At 43.2% G+C, this 26,089-nt stretch overlaps 1 protein-coding gene across 1 annotated transcript in view; it reads left to right on the forward strand.

Annotated features, from left to right (window-relative positions):
• LOC126456222 (brachyurin-like) overlaps positions 1 to 24,502 on the forward strand; it is a 44,028-nt gene extending 19,526 nt beyond the window's left edge. Inside the window, exons 3-5 of the mRNA XM_050091975.1 lie at positions 8,587 to 8,685; positions 19,928 to 20,064; positions 24,332 to 24,502. Coding sequence (XP_049947932.1) covers positions 8,587 to 8,685; positions 19,928 to 20,064; positions 24,332 to 24,502 — 407 coding nt within the window. The remainder of the gene's footprint in view (positions 1 to 8,586; positions 8,686 to 19,927; positions 20,065 to 24,331) is intronic.
• Positions 24,503 to 26,089: the final 1,587 nt, after the last annotated feature.

A 26,089-nucleotide genomic window follows, 5' to 3' on the forward strand; every position in this document is an offset into this window, starting at 1 on the left:
GCTGACATTTATCCTTGTACATAAAAACTGAAGACCGGAAGTCCGTAAGCAATATGTTTTCGTTTTTTTTCGGAAAAAATCTGTTGTTGTATTTTGCAAAGTCTTTCTAAACAAATAATTTTCGACCAACTGCTCGATATCGTCCACCATTTTATTCACGTCACCACTCGAATGAGCATTTCAATAGCTGCGAGTGTTTTGAATGGTGTTTCGCATCTAGTGACAAAAACTGCAGTGTTTATTCAATCGCCATATTCATCGTCGTCCATTTAAAATCCATTTTGTTTGCACTGCCGCGTTGTATTATAAAATTCTTAAAGAATACTAAATGTGGGAGGTGTGTCATGAATTTATAGAGTGTAGGTGAGTGTAATAATGACGGTGTAAAACCACCCAATAACGTAAAAACTTTCCCAAACATTTCATTAAATGGCACTGGCGTCACTAACTTCCACACAGATCGCAACGTCCGTAATCTCAACTTATGTAATGCATCTAAAAGACTGGGGAGAAATCCCCGCGTGCTTCTATTTGCTACGATTGCAAGTAAGTTCTTTTGATAGTGAAATTTCAAGCTTTGTGTGATACTTCAATCTCACGGTTGCAATACATTTGTGGTGTTCGTAGGGAAATTTGTATGCTTTATAGGTTTTAATTTATTATTGCGGGGTAGCGGAAAATTATCAAGAATAACTACGCTTAATGCTTTTCATGTAATCTGAATTTGAGGATCCAGTCGGTAAACATATCAGTCAGCAGCCACGTTTATTTCGTGGCCGTATATTTTTAAAACATAATGGCTTTAAACTTGTCCCGATGACAAATAAGGATCGTTAATGAGATCCATCTGACATGTACGTTACCATTGACGTAAATCTCTCCTAACAGGTTAGCCTACCTGAAAATGATTGACCCCTAAGCGATACAGTTTTATTGGGTATGCAGGCGCAAATTGACGTAGTTTCGTTGGTGTTGAAAACATCTGCCGCGTCATATCTGTAGTCGTAGTCGATAAACCTTGGTTAGCTTCACTCCAGACATTTTAAACTCTATGCTGTTCGTTTTCATGAACGTTATAATCAGACTTTATTTGCGGAAAATTCGATATCCATTTGTTTTTCTCCAGTTCAACAGTTTTTCCACTCAAAACGATCCTGGTACAGGAGCATTCTGCGACCTAGCTTATTTGAACCAACAAGCAACGCAGTCTACACTTCATACATGTCTCTGACTCGAAATTGTGCGCTCAACCGGAAAAAAACCATGTTCATGGTCGTCGAAAAATTAATCTGTACTCAATATTACATATAAAAACTGCAGATTAATTTTCGACGACTGTGAACGTAGTTTATGTTCGAAACCGTTGGAGTAAAATATAAATAAGCCAACATTTGTGTGTCATGCATTTTATTAAGTTTTTGCAAGCTGATAACTACCTTAACAAGACGTTTTCGAATTCCGTTCTTCATCAACTGCCTTAAGCAGCCCCATCTTTATTTTAAGAGTCAATTAATTTGGGTCTCATGATTGCAGGAAGACAGTCTGTCAGCATATCATAAAAATTTAACTTTTCGAGTTAAGAGAATGTATGAAATTATTTCGTACTTTGTCGCCAACTCAGTGTCAGTTTATGCTAACTAAGCTGATTTTCCGGTTTAAGCATTTTCGCATCATTGTATCTGAACTTTTCAAATACATTCACACTACTGTGAAATGCAGCTGATCGTATTTGCAGTCTTCCAAATAATTTTTCATAGTCACAACACTACCAGCGACGCCGTGTGCTTTTAATGGCGCTGTATCAAGTCTATAGCGGTAAATTTTATTATTGTGAGACTGTTGCTGGATAATGCAAACTCTGACTGATGACAAAACAACGATTTCATAAACAAAAAGTGGCTCATATCTGAAAGATAATCACAGAAGTAATAGGTGCTCGGATGACTGCAAACAGATACATATTTCAAGATGACTAAAAGCGTGACATTTTACAGAAAATGGCTACTAAGCGAGCAGCAAAGAGAAGAAAAGGCTATTTTGAATTTTTACAGATGTCAGGCAGTTACATCGGCGCTCAGTTCTCGATTCGCGCTTTTCGGCGCTCATCGTTTGCCTGTACCGGAGCACATATGATTTACACATCCACGTCTCCCTTTCTCGAACGTTAACACAACAGTTCTGCCACTCTGGCAGCGTCCACAGTTGGATGAAACTTAAGCGTACTCCCATTTCCGTTTTGTAAGTATCATCAGGACATATAGCTTTCGTGTATAATTTCCCAGTGTTTAAAACGTGAAGATTGTTAAAGGCAGAGGTTATTGTGTTTTTACTGTGTAAAAATTCCAAAAGCACTCTTTGAAGAAAAATTCTGGCATCTTTGTTCCCGTCGTTCTGTATAACCAGTGAAATGCAACGTTAGAGGTATAATCCTTTTATTTTTGATGGTCTGATAATGCATTGGCTTGAACAACATTTATAGTTTCTGAGAAATTGCATTAACTGACCGTTCTTTGTTCTCGGTAGATTATTTTGTCATATATTGACGACATAATGACTTGTACACTGTTACGCCTAAGGGTGTATGGAGACATCAAGGGCATTCAAAGATAGGAAATCAAAGACACAAAGTGGAGAACAATCAAAAGTGGTAGCATTTAGGTTTCCGGAGATAAATAGTAACACTATGGCAAATTGCAATTGTTTCAGGGGAGAAGTTTCACTTCAGAGAATTAAGAGGTAACTTCATCCACGACCTCAAGGTCGCTGTCGTAAGGCGCCACTGTAGCAGATCGCCACGAAAAGGCACTGAGCCGTGCGTGGCTGGTGTTCGTGCCGTTTCTTATTTTACATCTTGTTTTTTCCGTACTGCCACCTCGTTACGTTACTTTTCAATTACTGGTGTCACCGAGGTGCTGTCTTGCTTGCCCGTGAGCGGCAGCAGCAGCCCTTATCAATATAGGCCCTGCCGTATTATCTTTGCTGGACTGCTATTACTTCCCGGTAGTCGTGTGTTTTGAGTTAGTTCGGACACGGCAGTGTTTGAGTTGGCACGCGGCACAAGTTCAGTCGGGGTGCGGCACAGTGAGGTCCAGACCACCAGGACTCGACCAACATTTGCCAACACACATGATTGGAGTGGGGACGACTTTGGTGGGTCGACGGTCGGTCGTCTTGCCGGACGACGTGTATTTGGCCGGCGATAGCTTATTGGTTGGCTGTGTGTGCCGACTCGTGTTTCGTCCATGTTATTGTACAGTCGCTGCCGTTAGCATTGTCTAGTTCATCGTGCAAGTGTTCGTGAAACCGTGTGTAGTTGGTGTGATTTTGACTGACAAGCTACTTTAAATGATTTCAACGTACTGGCTCTGAGGAGTCGGTCGCTTTGCGTGGACCATGTGAGGAATTCTCGGCGGGGCGTAGTTTGGCCGGGGCCCGCTGGCGGTCTCTACGCGGTGTCGAAGAGTGTGGCGCGGTTCCCATTGCTACGAGGTCCGTGGCTCATCGAACCTAAACACGGAAGTTGAGTTTTGATTTAACGTACTAGCAAGTCAAGATTGTCCACATTGTGTCGTTTGGAGTTCGTTGTCGGCTGTTGGGATATTCCCGCGAGCAACAACGTGGTTTTTAAGTTGGAGAATTCTAGCCACCTTCCTGTGGAGTTTCACTATATTCGGTTATTTGAACTGAAGTGCACCAGCGGTTACCTGCCCTGGGCGTTGACATAAATTTCAAGCAGTTTAGTTTCCTCATCGTGTTATTGCTGTCCAGCACGTGAGTAGTTTGACAGCTCTGTGGATGATTGGTTGTGGGCGTCAATATCTTCCACGTTGTTCCGTTCAACTCCCTGTTGTGCCCTGGTCGGGTGAAGTGGAAGTTATCTTGTCGTTGGGCCCGCTGACTTTCAGTCGGTTGGTTTGTCGTCGGATCGTGAATGGTTGGCCCGACTGCCTGTCTTATCCAAGCGAGCGTTAGTGTTTGAATTATAGGCCGACCCTCGAACATCTGGGTGCCCTTGTGTGTGCTGCCCTATTTCTTTTAATTGTTCTTGTTGTTGGTACTTGTATGGCTTGTACCCGGTTTTGTGTTTTAAATTAGAGTTTTTTTACTCTTAAGGCCTTCAGCCTAGTTTACAGTACTGTTTCATGTAAGCCCTTTGGCATTTTAAAATATTTTTGAATTTTTAAGTCTTTGGCATTCAGCAGATTTGAATTTAACTTGTTTACTTCAGCCTAACTAAAGAATTGTTTTAAGATATGGCTTGCCTTTTAAAATTTCTGATTATCCTTGCGTTTTAAGATATCGGCCTTCAGCCGTTTTTAAATTGAAGTGGCTTTCAGCCGGTAATTAAGTCCCAAATATTAAAGCTGTGTGAATAAAAAAGTTTTTGGGCTCTTGTAATGTTTGATCAAATAATATAGTTGTATGTTCGAGTGTAACTGACAGCTCCTTAGTTTGGCCCCTTTCCACAATTTATTGTATATATCCTTTCCTGCGGGTTAAGCAGGGCATTTCAGGCACATCTTACCAGAGGCAGCAAGCTTGATATTTTCTCCTGAGAACTGCAACGTCAGAGGGTTTACACAGGTTAGATAGCTACTACAGCAGTCACCACCCAAAGAATGGCGGGGGACGGGGCCATGTAACGTAAAACAGCGTAGTTGCTGGATTTAATAGGGTGGCAATGACGTTTAGCTGTCAGCTGAACGCTGTTGACACCAAACTTGGAGTATGTTAATGTAAAATCCAGAAGCATCCCTACCTACCGAGTAGGAGAAAGGGAGGAATCTAAAAGTGGTTGGCCAGAGGCATCCTGGAGGTGCCGAACGACTCACCAGACTGACCAAAGCTTGTTAAGTGCTGGTGAACTGGTAGGTCGACTACAGGAAGGAAGAAATGGCGCTCCTCCACGATTCTTTTAAAAGCTTCGTTTTTGTATTTAGAGGGAGTTCTCAGTCAAATGGCTGGGGCGCCGACTCCGTGCCACTCGAGGCCAGCCTCGGTAAGCTCTGACATGTCTTTCTCTCACTTGTAGTGCTGCTCTCGAGTTTGTACTTGCCGTGCTGCTACTGTTCCATAGCTGTGTTAGTACTTTCCCCTCCCCCACACCCCCACCCCACGTTTCACCCCCGTGAGCTTCAGACACTGACTGTGCTGTGCAACAAATTTCCTTCTTCGCTTTTTCTAATCTTTGGAATTAGTCTTCGGTGTAGTAGTTAGTATGATAGCAAATAAATAGTGCTAATAAGACCCCTGAATTCCATGAGTCTCCCGCTGTAAGTATCCTGTCGAGCTACAACACAAGCGTCTCTCGTAGATACCCTGCGATAGTGTTTGGCGCTGATCCAAGGCATCAACCTGCCTTCACAGGTAATTTGTCTTACTGCATTAGCTCGGAAATTGCAGACCGACCTTAAACCCCCCGCCTTCCCACTATCCTGTATCAGGACACGACAATTTTACACATTATAAATGGAATAACGCACTACAGTGATGTGATGTTCTATAGCATTTATTACAATGTCTGACAAAACAAGTGATGCATCCAGAAGGGGAGCATCAAACGGAATGAATCATCACGGGTCGAGAGAGTATGTGACGTTATTTCGGTGATTACAAAATAGTCATGTCTTCAAGAAACTTAGAAGTGCGAGGCTACGCAACAGTATGACGCTGCACCTACTTTGTCCTGGTTGCACACACTCATTCATTTGGGAAGCCGTTGTATCCCCCCGTGGGGTAAGCTGGCCAATAACTGATGTACACTATGTGATAAAAAGTATCCGGACACCTGGCTGAAAATGACTTAAAAGTTCGTGGCGCCCTCCATCGGTAATGCTGGAATTCAGTATGGTGTTGGCCCACTCTTAGCCTTGATGACAGCTTCCATTCTCGTAGGCATACGTTCAGTCAGGTGCTGGAGGGTTTCTTGGGGAATGGCAGCCCATTCCTCACTGAGTGCTGCACTGACTAGAGGTATCGATGTCGGTCGGTATGGCATGGCAGGAAGTCGGCGTTCCAAAACATCCCCAAGGGTCAGGATCCTGCGCAGGCCTGTCCATTAGAAGGAGGTTATTGTCGTGTAACCACTCTGCCACAGGCCGTGCACTATGAAGAGGTACTCGGTAGTGTTGAAAGATGCAATCGCCATCCCCGAAACGCTCTTCAACAGTGGGAAGCAAGAATGTGAAGGTGCTTAAAACATCAATGTAGGCCTGTGCTGTGATAGTGCCACGCAAAACAAGAAGGGGTGCAAGCCCCCTCCATGAAAAACACGACCACGTCATGACAAAACCGCCTCCAAATTTTACTATTGGCACTACACACGGTGGCAGATGACGTTCACCGGGCATTCGCCATACCCACACCCTGCCATAGGATCGCTACATTGTGTACCGCAGTTCGTCACTCGACACTATGTTTTTACCCCTTGTCAATCGTCCAATGTTTACGCTCCTTACACCAAGTGAGGATCGTTTGGCATTTACCGGCGTGATGTGTGGCTTATGAGCAGCCGCTGGACCATCAAATCCAAGTTTTCTCACTTCCTGCCTAACTGCCATAGTACTTGCAGTGGATCCTGATGTCTGGATAAATGTCTGCCTATTACACCTTACTATCCTCTTCGCCCGCACGATCTTGTGCTGTACATGTGCCTTCACGTTTCCACTTCACTATCACATCGGAAACCTAGGGATGTTTAGGAGTGTGGAAATCTCCGGTACAGACGTATGACACAAGTGACACCCACATTCGAACTCCGTGAGTTCCGCGGAGCGTCCCATTCTGCTTTCTCACGATGTCTACTAACTACTGAGGTCGCTTATATGGAGTACCTGGCAGTATGTGGCAGCAAAATGCATCGGATACTTTTGATCACATAGTGTGACTCGTTCTTGATATCCACTGGGTCGGAGTGGACGTCCGAGATCGTCCCATACCTGTTCTATCGGGGGAAGATCTGGGGATATTGGTGGTCGCGGGAGTACCTCAACATCACGGAGATAGATCATACAGATACGGGCTATGCATGAATGAGCATTGTCCTGTTGCAAGAAAGGGTATCACGATAAGGTCGCATGAGTGGTAACACATGTCCATGACGTACCGTTGTGCCGCCAGAGTTCCCTCGATCTCTACCATCAGTGTCCTGAAACCATACGTGATTGCTCCCCGCATCATGACGCCAGAAATAAAAGCACTGTGTTTCCCAGTATGTTGGAAGAATGGATCCCCTGCCCAGGTCAAAATCATACTCACCACAATGCGACGCTGAACATAATGAGGCGTTATTCATCAGCAGTCCATGATACCAGGTCACGTCACCACTCAAAAACTGAGCCGTCTGTATTGTGGTGTTAATGGCAGCCTACACATGGGACAAGAATTCCCTAGTGCGACTGCTGCCAGTCGCCGACCAATGGAGTGGGATGAGACAGAACGTTGCAGCGGGTCCATTGCTTGCTCTCTGATCGCAGTATTTTACGAAAAGTATTCTGAAGTATAAAGTAATTACGGATAATATATTTTGTGCAGCTAATTTTTGTCTTAGAACAATTGTTGTAATTTATCGTGTAGTTTATCATTTCATTTGTCACATATTTTACCTAAGCTAAATAGTTTTACATTGCATTTTACTGAAAAACTCTGTTTTTAGTGATAAAGCACATATTACCAACTGTCATCTTTGAAAACAAACTTAGATACTCGCTAGATACACCAAGCTTCAAATATTTGACCGCGCAGTAATTTCACAACCACACGTATTTACGCGTGTACCTGGCGTTAGAGTAACAGCCGAAAATCGATTTCACTACAGTCTTGTGGAATATTGAACCAATGTCGTGAATTTCTCATTCATCATGTTCTGATAATTATTAACTACAGTTACAGAGAGCATAATGTATATTTCAGACGATTTTAACGGCTCGTTTTCAATATAATTGAACAGTACGATTAGCCTCGGCTTCCCTGCTTGAGCACTTCCCCCACGGCTATTTTTAGCATAATGTCTTGCTTATTGGGATTCTTTTCTATGCGCAGATTTCTGAATTATTTGACTGACCAAAGTCATTTATACAAAATTTCTCTAAACATGAAGCTACTTTTTAGAACAGAATATTCATGTTGATTTTTAGCAGTGAGATCGGTCATAAGGAATACCAAAACGAATGTCCGTTGTGGGCATCATTTGTCTTTGTTGATAATATTCTGTGATTCACTGATAATATCTGAGTAAATGCCTTGGTAAATTATCGGCAACAGCAGTTCTCTACAAACGGATAGGGACCGCACAGAGTGGTTCGCACGTAACTGTCTTAATTTTACCTCCAAGTACACTTGGTTTCTCAGAAACCGTAGGTCGAGTGCTCATATTTTCGAAGTCATCTTAATTATCCCGATCAAGTATGTTATAGAGACGTCCGTTCATTAACGTACTAAATGCGTCCATATGTTTCTTGATTACTAGAATCGTAGTTCAGAGAGTATTTTCATTGCTTCTGTGACTTCATTCTTCGAGAGAGTCCTACGTCTTGATTGTTCCAGGGATATAACGAGAAATATAAAAATATGTTTCTATTTTTACAGATTACATCGGACTGGTGAACCTGCCTTCTCGTTCACAGGCGAGCAACAGCTTCGAGGGCCAGACCGCTACGGTCAGCGGCTGGGGCCTCACTACCGACAGTAAGTACACGCGTTCTACGTAGGTGGTGACTACTTTTTAAACTTTTTATTGATTCCGTCCCATCCTGAAAGTTGGTGTAAGGGTATCGAATGTTGTTAGCGGTAATACGTTTGAAAATGTGAGTCTGCATTTATTGTATAGGTTGTCTCGTCATACAATACGTCAAATTTTGCACGATCTGAGTAAATTTAATATAAACTGAGTACTGTCCTCAACGCAACACGTTTCATGGAAGTATCTTCTGGATCACTAAAATCAGTGGCGTATGAGATATGAAACGCTCCGTCAGGCTTCCAGGAAAGCAATGTACTCATACTGCGGCAGAAATTAAAAGCAGATAACCCTAAGAGCTACCACATGATCAACAAGGCACGGGAATTTCATAAGTTGCTGACTGGATGCATCCAGAGAAGAATAGAAAAGAATATCCGTCAGGTAGTGATAGATAGTCACGAGCTATTCGAAATTTACATTTGAATATCTATCTTTAAAAAATCGTCATGTGTCAACTTGAATAAGATATTCAGAATTATGTAGATAACCAAATGTAATACAGGGGAGACGCTTAAGTATAATATCTATCGAAACCGAATAAAGCTAACTGAAGTTAGTTTGTAAAAGAGTGCTACAGCTCATTAACATTGCAGCATAAATTTTTTGTAGATAAGGGAAAGACGAACCTCAATGCAAGTTCCAATTAAGAATATATAGGTGTCATTTATGAGCTTCGTGGATGACAGTCTTGTCCTACGAGATATTTCACATACTGCGTATTTGTCCTGTTCGGGAATAGCTCTGTAGGGCCTGCAGTGCTTTATAAAGACTTGATACATATGAGTTAGTACAACGTGACAACTACCGTCTGAATATGAAGACACATGCTTAGCACTGGATCGTCTGCAAAAAGTTCGAACCAGATTTGCTACATGTGATTTATCATTTAGAAGAATTTGCTGTGGGGTAAGACACCCCTAGGGCAGAGCCGTAGGTGGTTGAGGGAAGGACGTTAAAAATCCCGAAAATGATCTATATTATTATCAAGTCCATAGTTTTCGAGATTTCCGAATGGTGACACTTCCAGTGACAGTTGACTCCTAGAAGTAGAGGTGGCATTAGGCAAACTTGACATGTAATGCTTAATTTCGAAACGCTTCGAGAAAATTCCAGAAAATGTGACTTATTGTTGTTTTAATCTTCAGTGGCAACACTGGTCTCCCTCTACGATATTTATCCTCCACACTCCCCTTCTATACTAAACTGGTGATGCCTTGATGTCTCAGAAACTGTCCTCTCAACTGATCTCTTCTTTCGGTCAAGTTGTGTCAAAAATTTCTTGTTTCCCCAATTATATTCAGTACCTACTCATTAGTTACGTTATCTACCCATCCAATATCCAATAATTTTCTGTAGCGCCACATTTCGAAAACTTCTATTCATTCTTTGTCGAAACTGCTTATCGTCCATGATTCACTTCCACACATGGCAACACTCAAGGCAAATACTTTCAGAAAAGGCTTCCTGATGTTTAAATCTACACTCGATGTTAATAAACTTCTCTTCTTCAGAAATCCTGTCCTTAGCATTTACAGTGTATACTTTATATCCTCTCTACTTCTGCATTCCTCAGTTATTTTGCCTCCCAAATAGCAAACCTCACCTACTAGTCTAATTTCCTTAGCATCACGTGGTTTACTTCGACAACATTTCATTAACCTTCTTTTGCTTTTCTTGATGTTCATTTCATATTCTCCTTTCAAGACAATGTCCGCTCCGTTCAACTGGTCAAGTAATTTGCTGTCTCTGATAGAATTACAATGTTACTGGCAAACTTCAAGGTTTGTGTTTCATCTGCCTGGATATTAATTCCTACTCCAATTTTTTCTTTTATTTCCTTTACTGCTTTATCAGTATACAGATTGAATACCGTCGGGGGTAGGCTAAAAAACAGTCTCACTTCCTTCTCAACCACTGCTACCCTTTCATGCCCCTCTACTCTTATTACTGCCTTCTGTTTTCTTTTGTAAATAGCCTTTCGCTCCCAGTATTTTATCCCTGTTACCTTCAGAATTTCAATGAGAGTATTCCAGTCAATGTTGTCAAAAGCTTTGTCTCAGTCTACAAATACTATAATCGTAGGTTCGTCTTTCCTTAATCTTTCTTGTGCGTCATAGGGTCAATATTGCCTCGCGTGTTCCCACATTCTCCGGGATCCAAACTGATCTTTCCAGAAGTCTGCTTCTACCAGTTTTTCCATTACTGTGTAAGGAATTTGTGTTAGTATTTTGCAGCCATGACATGAAACTGATAGGTCGGTTATTTTCACACCTGTTAGGAACTGCTTTCTCTCAAATTATTACATTCTTCTTGAAGTCTGAGGGTATTTCATCTGTCTCCTGCATCTTTAACACTAGATGGAAGAGTTTTTTAGTGGATGACTGTCCCAAGGCTATCAGAAGTTCTGACGAAATATCGTCTACTCCCAGGGTCTTGTTTCGACTTAGGGCTTTCAGAGTTGTGTCAAGTTCTCGCAGTATCATATCTCCAATCTTAACTTCAACTACGTCCACTTCCATTTCTGTAACATTGCCTTCAAGTTTATCTCCCTTGTACAGACCTTCTATGTACCCCACCAATCTTCCAGCTTTCCCTTTTATGCTTAGCACTGGTTTCCCATCTGAGCTCTTGATATTCTAACAGCTGCTTCTTTTTATTCGTAATGGCATCTTTAACTTTCCTGTAGGCGGTATCTATTTTTCCCGTAATGAAATACGCTTCTAAATACTTACATTTGTCCTCTAGCCATTCCTGCTTAGCCATTTTGCACTTCCTGCCAATCTGATATGTTAGACTTTTGTATTCCCTTTCGCCTTCTGCATTTTCTGTATTTTTATATTTTATTCTTCAGCGATTATATTCAATATCTCTTCACTAGGGCTTGTCTTTTTACGTATTTGATTCTCTGCTGCTATTTCATCTCTTAAAGTTACCCATTCGTCTTCTTCTGTATTCCTTTCCCCTGATCTAGTCATCCGTCGCCTAATACTCCCTCTGAAACTCTCAGCAACCTTTGGTTTTTTCAATTTATTCAGGTCCCATCTCCTTCATTTCCTACCTTTTTCCAGTACCTTCAGTTTTAATCTACAGTTCGTAGCCAATAAATTGTGGTCAGAATCTACATCTGCGACTGGAAAAGTTTTACAGATTAAAACCTGATTCCTAAATCTGTCTTGTCATTACATACTCAATCTGAAAACTTCCGGTGTCTCCAGGTCTCTTCAACGTAAATAATCTTCTTTTGTGATTCTTAAACCGAGTGTTAGCGACGATTAAATTATGGTCTGTACAAAACTCTACCAAACGGCTTCTTCTTTCATTCCTTTTCCCCAGTCCAGACCAAATTCGAGTACCCCATCACTATTAAATTTTCGTCTGAATAACTTCTTTTATGTCGTCATACACTTCTTCAATTTCTCCATCTTCTCCTGAGCTAGTCGATATGGAAACAACTTCTACAGTGGTGAGTGTGGGCTTCGTGTCTATCTTGGATAAACGCCGAGCGTTTCTAGGCCCTACAGTCTGGAGCCGCGAGACCGCTACGGTCGCAGGTTCGAATCCTGCCTCGGGCATGGATGTGTCTGATGTCCTTAGGTTAGTTAGGTTTAAGTAGTTCTAAGTTCTAATGGACTGATGACCTCAGAAGTTAAGTCCCATAGCGCTCAGAGTCATTTGAACCATTGTATCTTGGATACAATAATGCGTCCACTATGCTGCTCATAGTAGTTTACCCGAATTCCTACTATCTTATTCACTGTGAAACCCACTCCTGCATTATCATTATTTCACTTTTTTATTTATAACTCCGTATTCAACGCACCAGAATTCTTGTGCCTCCTGTCACCGTACTTCACTTATTCCCGGTATATCTAACTTCAACCGATTCCTTTTTAAATTATCTAACGTACCTGTCCGATTCAGCGCTCTGACATTCCTTGCTCTGATCCTTCCTTTTATTTCTATTCCTTATCTAATGTATTCAGAGTGAGAATAGGGACAAAACCTAGTTAAACGAGAAAAAAAGAATTCTATTAATGAATAATTGACTATAAAATAAGAATGAAAGTGCAAAACACACAACATGGAAACCTAACAAATATACAATCATAAATCCTACTATCCAAGACTGGCACAACACCTAGCGGTCAAAACGCGTCCCTTGTTAAGTTCGTTAAGAACACTGCAAAGGTTGATGTTGTAACCCTTTTGTAAGCTCTGACCACCACCTAAGGTGGAGTAGACAACGAAAAACTAAGAGACGAATTAGTGGCACTGCAATTATGTGAATTTACTCTTCCCTATATTACTTCGATTCGCAAATATCACCCAAGTGATCAGAAAAGTGTCAATCTTCCGCGTCGTAGAAGACTGGCGGCGCCGTGGAGATGCAGTGTGACGTCCAGAAAATAAATACGGCTAGACTATGGACGTATTACTGAGTCGGAAAACTCCTATGATTGAAGACACTCAGTTATCGCAGACATTTACGAGACTCTGCAGTCTGCTTGCCTACACTGGCCAGGAACACAAGAGTGTCTCTAGTGCACGAACGTAAATGAAAACTTCTCAATACGAACAGCGCCACAATAAAGTACCAAACTGTTAACACATTAAGAACATCTCCCTAAAATTTGGGGAAACAAGGTGGACAGATCACAAAACGTTACAACTCTAACCACATTCGTTTCATTGTCACTTAAAACGGAGGAAGACTGCTGGTAAATTTTCCGTCGCCCTCTGGCCCGAAGATAAAACACAGTCTAACAGAATGTGGCTTACAGTGATCTGTACACCATAAGCACCACACACTGGAGGGCCGCCGCGCTGGAGCAAGAAGCCAGGCGCGAGAGGACTGTGGCTTACGCGAAGACGAGAAAGGAGAAGCTCACCCTGTCTTCGTGGCTCGAACACCACTGCGTAGTGCGCTTTACTAGACGCAGCGTATTACCTGTCACTTCCAGTTACTCCCATCGCGGCATGACTCTGTACCTCAACAGCGAGGCGATAGTGTGCAAGGGGACGGCACAGTGAAATAACTGAGGATCACGACATGCCTCCTTCGCTGCTACATCTGCGCTTTCGTTCCCCGCAATATTCATGTGCCTTGGTACCAAGAAAAAAGACCTCCCTCCACAGCCATTGTACTTAATGGAGGTGTTCAAAATGGTTCAAATGGCTCTGAGCACTATGGGACTCAACTGCTGAGGTCATTAGTCCCCTAGAACTTAGAACTAGTTAAACCTAACTAACCTAAGGACATCACACACATCCATGCCCGAGGCAGGATTCGAACCTGCGACCGTAGCGGTCTCGCGGTTCCAGACTGCAGCGCCAGAACCGCGCGGCCACTTCGGCCGGCCCTAATGGAGGTGTCTTGTATATTCTGTCCCACTTTCACTTCTGGGTACAAGCATTATATAGAATGACGGTCGCTCAGAGAAACTGAATAGACAAGGAATTTTGCACTTGAAGTAGCATCTTATCTGCTCCAGTGCCCGCAAGAACGTATGAAATTCCCCGTCGAAGGCAGTTAAGTCCCGAGGCTGTCGGACCTAGAGGACTCGATCTACAGGGCAACCAACGGTGTCCTGTTTCGACGAATCCGCAAGGACAGCTGTAGAGTTGTGTTGCCCAGTTGCAATGTCATAAAAAATGTGGTTAAAAACATATGCAGGAGTGCAAACAGTCCTGTACGGCACTAAATCTAATATTGTTCTGGGCCTCTGCAGTAACCGTGGTGGCAATCGCATAAAACCCTGGATTTGTGGTTGTACATGCTCCATGCTTAGTGACTGCAGCGCAAGCCGCGCACGGATGCCAAATGGTCATTGCGCTCGTGGGCGGTTGGACAGAAGGTGTAATCAGTAACCAAAAGTCGCCAAAACATCACTACAATTGCAAATGCAATCATGTTCTGTATATCTGGTTCCAAACTTCCTGCACGTTTGACCCACATGTGCAGTTTGATTGTAATTGCATGTTAACCGATACATACCAGACCGACTATATTTATCAGCGTCGGTATTACGTCTTCCAAGTCTCCTCTGTATTATGTTGTTTTTTCGGTATCTTTAGCATATTTCCCACTCAGTTTCTGTAAGTCATTAAGTGCCTTTTGTTACTTACTATCTGCGGATAGTATGTCAATAATGAAGCCTATCTCCTTAACTCCCTCCCCCCACACCATCTCTCTCTCTCTCTCTCTCTCTCTCTCTCTCCCTCTCTCTCTTGTTGTGTGTGTGTGTGTGTGTGTGTGTGTGTGTGTGTGTGTGTGTTTCTGTCTATAGTGTTACGTGTTCACCGTTTTTGTATTTTCTTGTTTCTTTTGTCTGCTGACTTTGCATCGTACCGATTCTCCTGTGCAGTTAATTTTATCACCCTGTAAAATTAAATTCTTTTACCCATAGTCAACACCATTCACTCTACTAGCTACCCATAAGTCTCTCAAATCCACCTCTCTCTCTCTCTCTCACGGCATGTAAACACGTGTACATATTTGTGTTATTTCCAAATTTACTATAAAACTAAAATCTTTAGGCATACGGTAAAAGAACAACTCCTAAAGTCTCAGCTCTGTGATATACACACATCAAAAAAAGTTTTGCACCACCTCGGTTCCGAGAGTTCCGGAACACGTACAGAAAATTGGAACAGAGCTCAACATAAAGAACATTTCCGCCCTTGTTATTGCTCATAAAAAGCACACACTGCACGTTGTATCACCATGCAGCGCGACTTCCAGATATGGTGGTCCAGATTCCTGCACACACCAGTACCTACAATACCCAGTAGCACGACCACTTGCATTATGCCCGCCAGTATTCGTTATGGCATACTATCGACAAGTTCCTCGAGGCACTGTTGGTCCCGATTGTCCCACTCCTCAACGGCGATTCGGCGTAGATCCCTTAGAACGGTTGGTGGGTCACGTCGTCCATAAACAGCCATTTCTAATCTATTCGTGGCACGTTCGATAGGTTTCGTACCTGGAGAACATGCTGGTCACTCTACTCGAGCGATGTCGCTATCGCGAAGGAAGTTATTCACAAGATGTGCATGATACGGGTGCCAATTGTCGTCCATGAAGACGAATGCCTTGCCAATATGCTGCCGATGTGGTTGCTCTATCTGAGGATGGCGTTCACGTAACGTACAAACCGTTACGGCACCTTCCATGACCACCAGCGGCGTACGTCGACCCGACATAATGCCACCCCAAAACAGCAGCGAAATTCCACCTTGCTGCACTCGCTAGACAGTGTGTCTAAGGCATTCAGCCTGACCGCGTTGTCTCCAAACGCGTCTCCGTCGATTGTCTGGCTGAAGGCATATGCGACAGTCATCGATGAAGAGAACGATATGCCTATCCTGAGCGGTCCATTCGGCATTTTGCTGAGCCCATCTGTACCGCGCTGCATGGTGTCGCGGTTACAAAGATGGACGTCGGGAGTGAAGGTGTGCATCATGCATCCTATTGCGCAAAGTTTGACTCTAACATTACGTCCTGTGGCTGCACAAAACGCATTATTCAACTTGGTGCTGTCAGGGTTTCTCAAAGCCATTATCCGTTGGTAGCGGTCATCCACTGCAGTAGTAGGCCTTGGGTGACCTGAGCGAGGCATGTCATCAACAGTTCCTGTCTCTCTGTATCTCCTCCATGTCCGAACAACATCGCTTTGGTTCGCTCCGAGACGCCTGGACACTTACCTTGTTGAGACCCCCTCCTGTCACAAAGCAACTATGCGGACGCGATCGAACCACGCACGGTATTGACCGTCTAGGCGTGGTTGAACTACAGACAACACGAGCCGTGTACCTCCTTCTTGGTGGAATGACTGGAACTTATCGGCTGTCGATCCTCCACCGTCTAATAGGTGCTGCTGATGCATGGTTGTTTACATCTTTGGGCGGGTTTAGAGACGTCTCCGAACAGTTAAAGGGACTGTCTGTGATACAATATCCACAGTTAACGTCTGTCTTCAGGAGTTCTAGGATCCGGGGTGATGCAAAACTTACTTTGATGTGTGCATGTCTCAACTCTGTGCTGTATGTAAACTAATGAAAAACGATTGACACTTAACAATCGTTCCTTTTACAAATTCAAATACATTTGTACCAGAAGTTCAAATAATCCATCTGAGAGGTTAATATGAAACAACAGTTTTTCAGAAAGAAAATAAACAATTATCCACTGAAGATAGCACAAAAGTGCTGAAACATTTTTGGGTAAGAAAACTATTAAACAGTGTCTTGAATAACGCGGAATTCGTCTCCAGTTTTTCTTCCAGCACCCAAATAAGAACTGCAATATCCACAAGATCACTACATAGCCAATGTCTTTCAGTTTTCTTAATTCTTCACCGCCAGATTCCCATCGCCCTCTTGAAGTTTTGGCTTTACGGAGGATTTTTGCTATCTGCTTCAGCACTTCTTCGTTTTCTGAAACCTTATCTCTTGTTTTGTCAATTTCCAATGTTTTACAAGCTACTTTCATTCGGCAGACTGCCTTTCACAGTCTTCAGTCCACCTAGCATGTTTACATCTCCCTTGTAACGCTGTTATTTCCTTTTCTGTAGGTACGTATTTTTTCAGGTATCAGGCTAGATCCCTGTTTTCCTTTGCTGTAGCAGCTTTTGAAAATTAGCTATGCTGAGGTTTTCAGTGTCGTTTCTTATAACTTTATTCTCAGGCAGTGTTTTCTTATTTAATGATAGAAGTCTATCCTTACACGGGTCAGGAAGTGATAAATTGGATATTTGTGGTAAGTTCCTTTGGGACCAAACTGCTAAGGTCATCGGTCCCTAGGCATACACACTACTTAATCTAACTTCGAGTAACTTACGCTAAGGACAACACACACACTCATGCCCGAGGGAGAACTCGAACCTCCAATGGGAGGAGGCGCGCAAACACTGGCAAGGATCCCTAGACCACCCGGCTACACCGAGCAGCAGAAAGTGATAGTTTAAAACTGCCACATTTTCTCACTTCTACATTTCCTATTTCCCTAACGTCGCATTTAGATATTGCAACGTATTCCAGTTGAAATTCACCAAAACATTTTTGTGGAGAGCGCCAAATTTTCTTTTTCGTGGGATGTCTTTTGAAAACAGTAGACACCAGTATAAGACCAAACGTGTCACAACCGCCAGTAAGTTTTCTGACATTTAAATTTATTGTCCTCAAGAACATCGCCCTTGTATAGACCCTCTATATACTCCTTCCACCTTTCTGCTTTCTGTTCTTTGCTTAGAACTGAGTCTGCACATGAGCTCTTCATATTCATGCAAGTGGTTCTCTTTTCTCCAAAGTTTTCTTTAATTTTCCTGTAGCGAGTATCTATCTTACCCCTAGTGATATGCGCCTCTACATCCTTACATTTGTCCTCAAGCCATCCCTGCTTAGCCATTTTGCACTTCCTGTCGATCTCATTTTTGAGACGTTTATATTACTTTTTGCCTGCTTCATTTACTGCATTTTTATATTTTCTCCTTTCATCAGTTAAATTCAATATCTTATCTGTTAGCCAGTGATTTCCATTAGCCCTCGTCTTTTTACCAACCTGGTCCTGTGCTAACTTCACTATTTCATGTCTCAAAGCTACCCATTCTTCTTCTGCTGTATTTCTAGCCCCCATTACTGTCAATCGTTCCCTTATGCTCTCCCTGAAGCTCTCTGCAACCTCTGGTTCTTTCAGTTTATCCAGGTCGCATGTCCTTAAATTCCCACCTTTTTGCAGTTTCTTCAGTTTTAATCTACAGTTCATAACCAGTATATTGTGGTCAGAGTCTACACCTGCCCCTGGAAATGTCTTACAATTTAAATCTGGTTCCTGAATTTCTGTCTTACCATTTTATAATCCGAGACCTTCCAGTATCTGCAGGCTTCTTCCATTTATACAACCTTTTATGATTCTTGAACCAAGTGTTAGCTATGATTAAGTGATGCTCTGTGCAATGTTCTACCAGTCAGCTTTCTCTTTCATTCCTTAATCCTATTCCATATTCACCTACTACGTTTCTTTCTCTTCCTTTTCCTACTATCTAGTTCCAGTCACCCGTGACTATTAAATTTTCGTCTCCCTTCACTATCTGAATAAATTCATTTATTTCATCATACATTTCATCAATCTCTTCGTCATTTGCGGAACTAGTTGGCGTATAAACTTGTACTACTGTGGTAGGCGTGAGCTTCAAATCAATCTTGGCCATAATAATGCGTTCACTGTGCTGTTTGTAGTAGCTTACCCGCGTTCCTATTATCCTATTCATTATTAAACCTACTCCTGCATTACCCCTATTTGATTTTCTGTTTATAACTCTGTATTCGCCTGACCGGAAGTCTTGTTCCTCCTGCCACCGAACTTCACTAATTTCCTCTGTATCTAACTTTAACCTATCCATTTCCCTTTTTTAATTTTCTAACCTACCTGCCCGATTAAGGGATCTGACATTCCACGCTCGGATCCGTAGAACGCCAGTTTTCTTTCTCCTGATAACAACGTCCTCCCGAGTAGTCCCCGCCCGGAGATCCGAATATGGGACTATTTTAACTCTGGAATATTTTGCCCAAGAGGACGCCATCATCATTGAACCACACAGTAAAGCTGCATGCCCTCGGGAAAAATTACGGCTGTAGTTTCCCCTTGCTTTCAGCCGTTCGCAGTACCAGCACAGCAAGGCCGTTTTGGTTAGAGTTAAAAGGCCAGATGAGTCAATCATCCAGACTTGCCTCTGCTACTACTGAAAAGATTGCTGCCCCTCTTCAGAAACCACACGTTTGCATGACCTCTCAACAAATACCCTTCCGTTGTGGTTGCACCTACGGTACAGCTATCTGTATCACTGAGGCACGCAAGCCACCCTACCCACGGGAAGGTCAATGGGACATGGTTTCTTTCTTATAGTTCAATAATTGTCACCCTGTACATGCCTCAATAAAAACACATATTATGTGGCACTTGTTACCCTAATAAAAGTTTACAACGAAGAGAGAAGAGAAACATGTAATACAAAATACGCAGAATATGTTTAATGTTCGGCCTACTAGTTGCATTACATTATCTGTGTAATTCCGTAACGTATCATGATAAAGAACATTCTTGGAAACTGAACATCAGCACATTTAGTGAAGCTGTCACTCATGGAAGCATTGAGGGGTACACGAGGCCGTGTTGTTTGTTTCCAGACGGTGTCATCCCAGACACGCTGCAGTACACGACACTGAACGTCATGTCCAACACGCAGTGCAGCCAATACTACGGCGGTCCCATCTACGACTTCACACTCTGCGCCGTCGGTTCCAGCGGACAGAGCACCTGCAACGTAAGTATCTACCGCCATTGTCACTGCAACAGATATTGATTCCATACGGTAACTGAAGTGGCCGAATAGTCTGACCACCAAGAGTACCATGTCCATTCGGGACAGTGCGCGGATTCTGGGACAGAAATCAAAAGAACTGGTGAACACTTAACTTTGGAAAAAAGTGTCCTTGTTGAAATCCATATAAAAGTCTTTAGCAAAGCAGGGAAAAGTTATCACGTTAATAGTTCACTACATAGAAACATACGTACTGAAAGTCTTGGTGCCAGTTTGATGCACTACTTTCGTAGAGAAAGTTACGACTGCATTGTAACTATCCTCGACTGCTGCTAACCCGAGCTATTCGACAACTGGGTGACAACTATGCCAGAACTGGACTACAACCCAGCAGGAACTGGCTAGAGCTACGGTCGGGCAGTCTCTTACTAAGGTGATCTTCGGCGCCGGTGGCGCCTAAGCTCAGGGTGCGTGGCACTCGTGCGTCCGATGGCTGGGCGGTGAAGGTTGCGTCGCTGTCGCTGCCAGGAACCTCGATGCCTTTCTTTGTGAGGGCGCATGCTTCAATGGCGAAATTTTTATTGTTGGTAGAACTCAGCACCGTTTTGAACTTTGTTCGTAGTCTTCTATCCATCGAATTATTCCTGGACATTATGCTATATAGGTGCGGGAAACCGTCCACAAACTGTAGCTGATGATGTCCTAGTCTCACAATCGCGTGATGCTCGTCTACATTGAATGCTGTCGCCTCTGCCTTGGTCTCGCTGATATGAAGATATTCTAGGAGCTGATTTCCACACACGTTGAATCTGTTCTGAACTCCTTCTTCTGATTTGCCTCAGATCATGATATCATCTACAAATCCAATTGCATTAATTTCAATAAAACTTATCTGGTTGTTCTTTATTCCATCGCCCATAAAAGTGATGAACAGTAGTGGAGACAGTGCACTGCGTATCTGTACTATACTCATGGTCTGAAATCATGAAGATCGTTCCTCTCCACCGAATGATTCACAATACCGAATTACTAACGATCCTCGGAATACTTCACAACATTCATCGTTCATGAAAAGCTGATGCTGCACCCTCGGTGTCCAAAGATATTAACAACATTTCCGAATCTGATACACTTTTGTTCGCACGATGCCGAGCTAATATTACTCACGGTAGGAGTTTGCCCTGCCTTATGGGCTACACTGTGTGTGAAGCTAAACGTACTGCAGATCTTCCATAATAATAAGCTCATCTAAGGGTTAACGATAGGGATGGTTGTATTTCTTTGATGAGGTTGCGTACCGTTAGCCGTGGTAAAGAAAGAGAAATGTATCAATTTCAGGTATTGGACTTCGGTACGGAAACAACTAAGGAAAAAGGCGTAAGTGTAAATGCCAAATTTCATATTACCAATTATGGTCTGCTGACGATGATAACAATTTGGGGTCTCCCAGCTTCTGTGCTGGCATCACTTTGTTGCACAAAGAAGCGAGTATTCTTACATATCCTCTTCACTGGTAATCTGTACCATCATCACAGTCAGAACCTGTAGAGGGTATTTACAGACTTCCATAACACTTCACAATAAGGAATGAGTATCTAGCTCAAGCAAAGGCATTCAGGTACATGGAGACAAACGATTGTCAGATTGTTTGATATGACAGCGGTGCGAAAAGGGAAATGAGATATTTGCTTGGGCAACCTTGACTCGGCACAGTTCCACATCATCAGATGACAATTATCCGGACACCCCTCCGTAATGCGGGACTGACTGCTGGATGTCAGGTGGATGCGAGTGTATAAAAGGAGGTGGAGAGTATCGTGTTGCCAGCAGAGAAACAATGACAGACGAATGGGTTAGTCAGAATACCTCTGTTACATCGACCATGGAATAGTCATTGTATGTTGCCTGAGAAGATCCATTGGAGATACTGAACGCTTCTCCAGTTGCCCAAGTCGAGTGTCGTTGACATCATTGTAAAGTGGAAGCGTGACGGTAGAGCCACAACTGAACCAAACCAGGTAGATCTACTGAACTGACGGACGGGAACGGTAGAGCATTGCGGAGGATGTAAAAAATTGCACGAACTCAAAGCACACAATTATCGAGCAGCTTCTCAGAAGCGACACATTTCTGTAGTTATTGCTAACCAACGCTCGTGGAGGTGCAAATAGCGATGCCACTGGGCAGTGTACGAGTGGAAACGAGTGCTTGAATCACTTTGTACCCTGGAGCAAACAGATGAAAGAGGATTTTAGTTTGAGAAATGCGTGAAGAATGTTACCTGTCTGTGCCGACAGAGGGAGTGCGGAGAAGGTGGCGTTATGGTATTGGAGTCTTGTTAGAGTGTGATGCCCGTATTGTGCTTAAGGAAACACTAGATAGGAAAGATATGAACATAGGCCGAGAAGAAAAAAATCGCAACACCAACAAATTATGTAGTGTAATGAAATTTTTCTAGCACACTTGTCTAGGTAGTAGCTGTAAGAGATTAGTACTGCAAGATTGCAGGTTAATGTAAGCACAAGATAAGCCATTGTAAATGTGAAATTCTGGAGCATTAATAACCGGTGTAACTGCCACAATGTTGAATGCAAGCATGGAAACGTGTATGCATTGTGTTGTACTGGTGCTGCACGTCAGATTGTGGGATGGAGTTCCATGCCTGCTGCACTTGTTCGTCCAATACCAGGATGTTAGTGGTGTTGGTAGATGTCGCTGGAGTTGTCGTCTGATGTTCCACATGTGCACTATTGGAAACAGATCTACTGATCGAGTGGACCAAGGTAGCATGTCGACACTCTGCAGAGCGTGTTCAGTTTCAACGGCGGAATGTGCGTGAGGGTCATCTTGTCGGGAAACACCCTCTGGAACGCTGTTCTTGAATGACAGCACAACAGGCCAAACCACCAAACTAATCTACAAATTTGCAGTTAGGGAGCTTGGGATAACGACTGTCATACGAAATCGTACCCCAGACCATAATTCTAAGTGTAGGTCCAGTGTATCTAGCACACAGACAGGTTGGTTGCAGGCACTTAACACGCCTCCTCCAATCCAACACAGGGCCATCACCGGCACCAAGGCAGAACTGGCTTTCACCAGAAAACACAACATACCTCACTCTGCCTTCCAATGAGCTCTCGCTTGATACCAATGAAGTTGCAAATGGCAGCGGTTTGTGGTCAGTGGAACGCACGCTACAAGGCGTCTGGCTCGGGGCTGTTCTTGAAGTAACTGATGTGTCACTGTGGCGCCAACTGCTGCTCAGTTTGCTGCTGTATGTGCAGTACGATGAGCCATACGCCGAAGACGATGGTCTTCCTTCCCGGTAGTGTCACGTGGCCATCCCAAGTCCGGTCTTCTTGCGACTGTACATTCTCGTGATCACCGCTGACAGGAATCATGCACAGTGCCTACATTCTTACCAAGTGTTTCTACAGTATCGCAGAAGCAACATTCAGCTTATTGCAGCCCTATTATACGACCCTGTTCAATATGGCGTCTTTATCGCCTTAAAGGCATCCCTGACTGCAATCAACTCACATTCAATCTCAAAGGTTCACGACCTTTACAGCGTGTAATTAAAGCAAACCTGAATTGCATGTTCACAGTGACGCTACTAGCGGCGCTCTTATGCGAATAGCTCGAAATTTGAGTAGACTTCATTTTTCAGATGTAGAAACACGACTACCAGTTTTCGTGTATGTCGCAGGACACCTTCGTGTTGCAGTATTTCTTTCGTCAGTGTATTTTATAGCATCGTGTACTTCATAGAGTAGAAGAACAGTTAGCAGACGATGAGTGTCTCAGCATGACGATGGACCTTATAATAAAGGTGTAGCTGTGAGGCAATAGATTGTGGACAGTAGCATTCCTGAAACGGATTAGCCTGCACATAGTCCCTACCTGAACACAATGGAACACTTATTGGTCGACTTCCATTACTTCAAACTGCAGCGTCCTACAGCACAATCTCCTATAGTTTTGGGCTAGCATTCCTCCACATACGTTCAGACACCTGACTGAAAGTGTGCCACCACAGTTTCAAGCCATGGCGGACAGGCTCGGGTACTTTTGAACAGACAGCGAATATCCGCCACAATGGCAGTTGCATTCGAGGAAAAGGATTTCAAGAACTTTTGGAGTTACTATTTTAGAATTTATGTGTTTACCTTCCGCGTACATCTTGAGTGAGTGACACTTTACTATGTTGGGGAATACCTGATTGGGGCTCCCACCAGCTAGAGATTATACTGTGGTCACGTTTCAGGGCGACAGCGGCGGAGCGCTGGTGGTCGGCTCACAGGGAAGCTACACGCAGATCGGGATCGTCAGCTGGGGTTCGGGCAATGGCTGTGCGAGCGGAGACCCGGCCGGATTCACCAGGGTCACCTACTTCCTCGACTGGATCTCAAGTACTGCCGGAATCACCATTCCGTAAAGGCAGCACATTCATCACCAGCTATTTCCAAATTCCTCGACAGAAGAAACTGAACGATACAGAGCCCCAAATAAATAATTCAGTATATGAAGTGTCTTATTTATTAATTTCTTGATCCTTAATTAACCAGAGTGTGAATGCGTCAATTACACACACAGTTCATCTGTAAACTTCTTTATGAGTTCCATTATTTCAGTTCCATGTACGAAACATATAGATAATGGCACTTAAGAAGGCAGCCATGTTGTTTCAAAGCTGCAAATTGTGCCAAAAAAAAAGAGTCCTTACGCTATTCGTCATTACCAATCACGCACAGCTAATCTTGGAAGCAGGCAGAAGCAACTCGATTGTAATACTTCCCTGCTAGTTTCGTAAATGAAGTACGTACTGTGAAACTGTTTTGTTTGTTGCTGTTGTACGAGAGCATTTCGAAAAGTAAAGATCCAATTACTCGCAGTCCTTAAATACAAAATTTATTTAGAAAACGTCAGTGACATCTTATTGACTGGATTATTTGTTATTTTTCGACATAATCACCCCCGTTATCCAAACATTTGTTAAGTAGGTGCACAAGCTTTTGTATCCCACAGTCATAGAAGGTTGTTGCCTGTTGTCAGAACCACATTTCAACTTCACCTTTGATCTCTTCATCGTCGTGGAATGATTTTCCACCAGGATGTGACTTCAGGTAACGGAAGACATGGAAGTCGGTGAGCGTAAGGTTCGGGCTGTATGGCAGATGGTCCAATACGTCCCATTGGAATTGTTTGAGTAGTGCTTTGGTTACGAGTGCTGTGTGAGGCCGAGCGTTATCATGAAGCAAGCGCACTGCACATGTCAGCATTTCCCTGCATTTGTTTTGAATTGCCCTTCGAAGACGTTTCAAAGTGTGGCAATATGCAGCGGCATTAATTGTCGTTCCAGGAGGCATAACTTCCAACAGAAGAATGCCTTGTCTGTCCCAAAAAACAGAAGCTATGACTTTCTTCGCTGAAATCGACGTTTCGCATTTCTTGGCTTTTGGTGGATTCGAAGGGCGCCATTGCATCGATTGTTGCTTGGATTCAGGTGTATGGTGATAAACCCATGTCTCGTCACCTGTCACAATGTGATCAAGGAACTCGTCACCTGCTTCAGCATAGCGTGTGAGGAAGTCGAGTGCAAAGCCCATCCTTTTCTTTTTGTGTTCTTCCGTTAAAAGTTTGGAACCCAGCGGGCACACAATTTCCTGTACTCTAACTTCACAGTCACAACGTCATAAAGAGTTGTCATTGACACATCTGGTGTGATCTGATGCAATTCCTTGAATGTCAGACGTCTATTCGCACGAATTGCTTCCTCCGTTCTCTGAAGAACGGTATCAGGTATCACAGATGGCCGACATGTTCTTTGTTCGTCATGAACATCGGTCCTACCTTCAGAGAAATGACGACACCATTTCGTTGCATTTTGTCGATTCATAATGTTCCCATAAACAGAAACAATTTCTTTGTGAATATCCGCTGGTCGCTGACCTTTTGCATTAAGAAAACGTATGACGGAGCGCACTTTGCATTTGGCGGGATTCTGAATCGGCGCAGTCATTTT

This window comes from Schistocerca serialis, chromosome 2 (genome assembly GCF_023864345.2).
Source record: "Schistocerca serialis cubense isolate TAMUIC-IGC-003099 chromosome 2, iqSchSeri2.2, whole genome shotgun sequence".
Lineage (NCBI taxonomy): Eukaryota > Metazoa > Arthropoda > Insecta > Orthoptera > Acrididae > Schistocerca > Schistocerca serialis.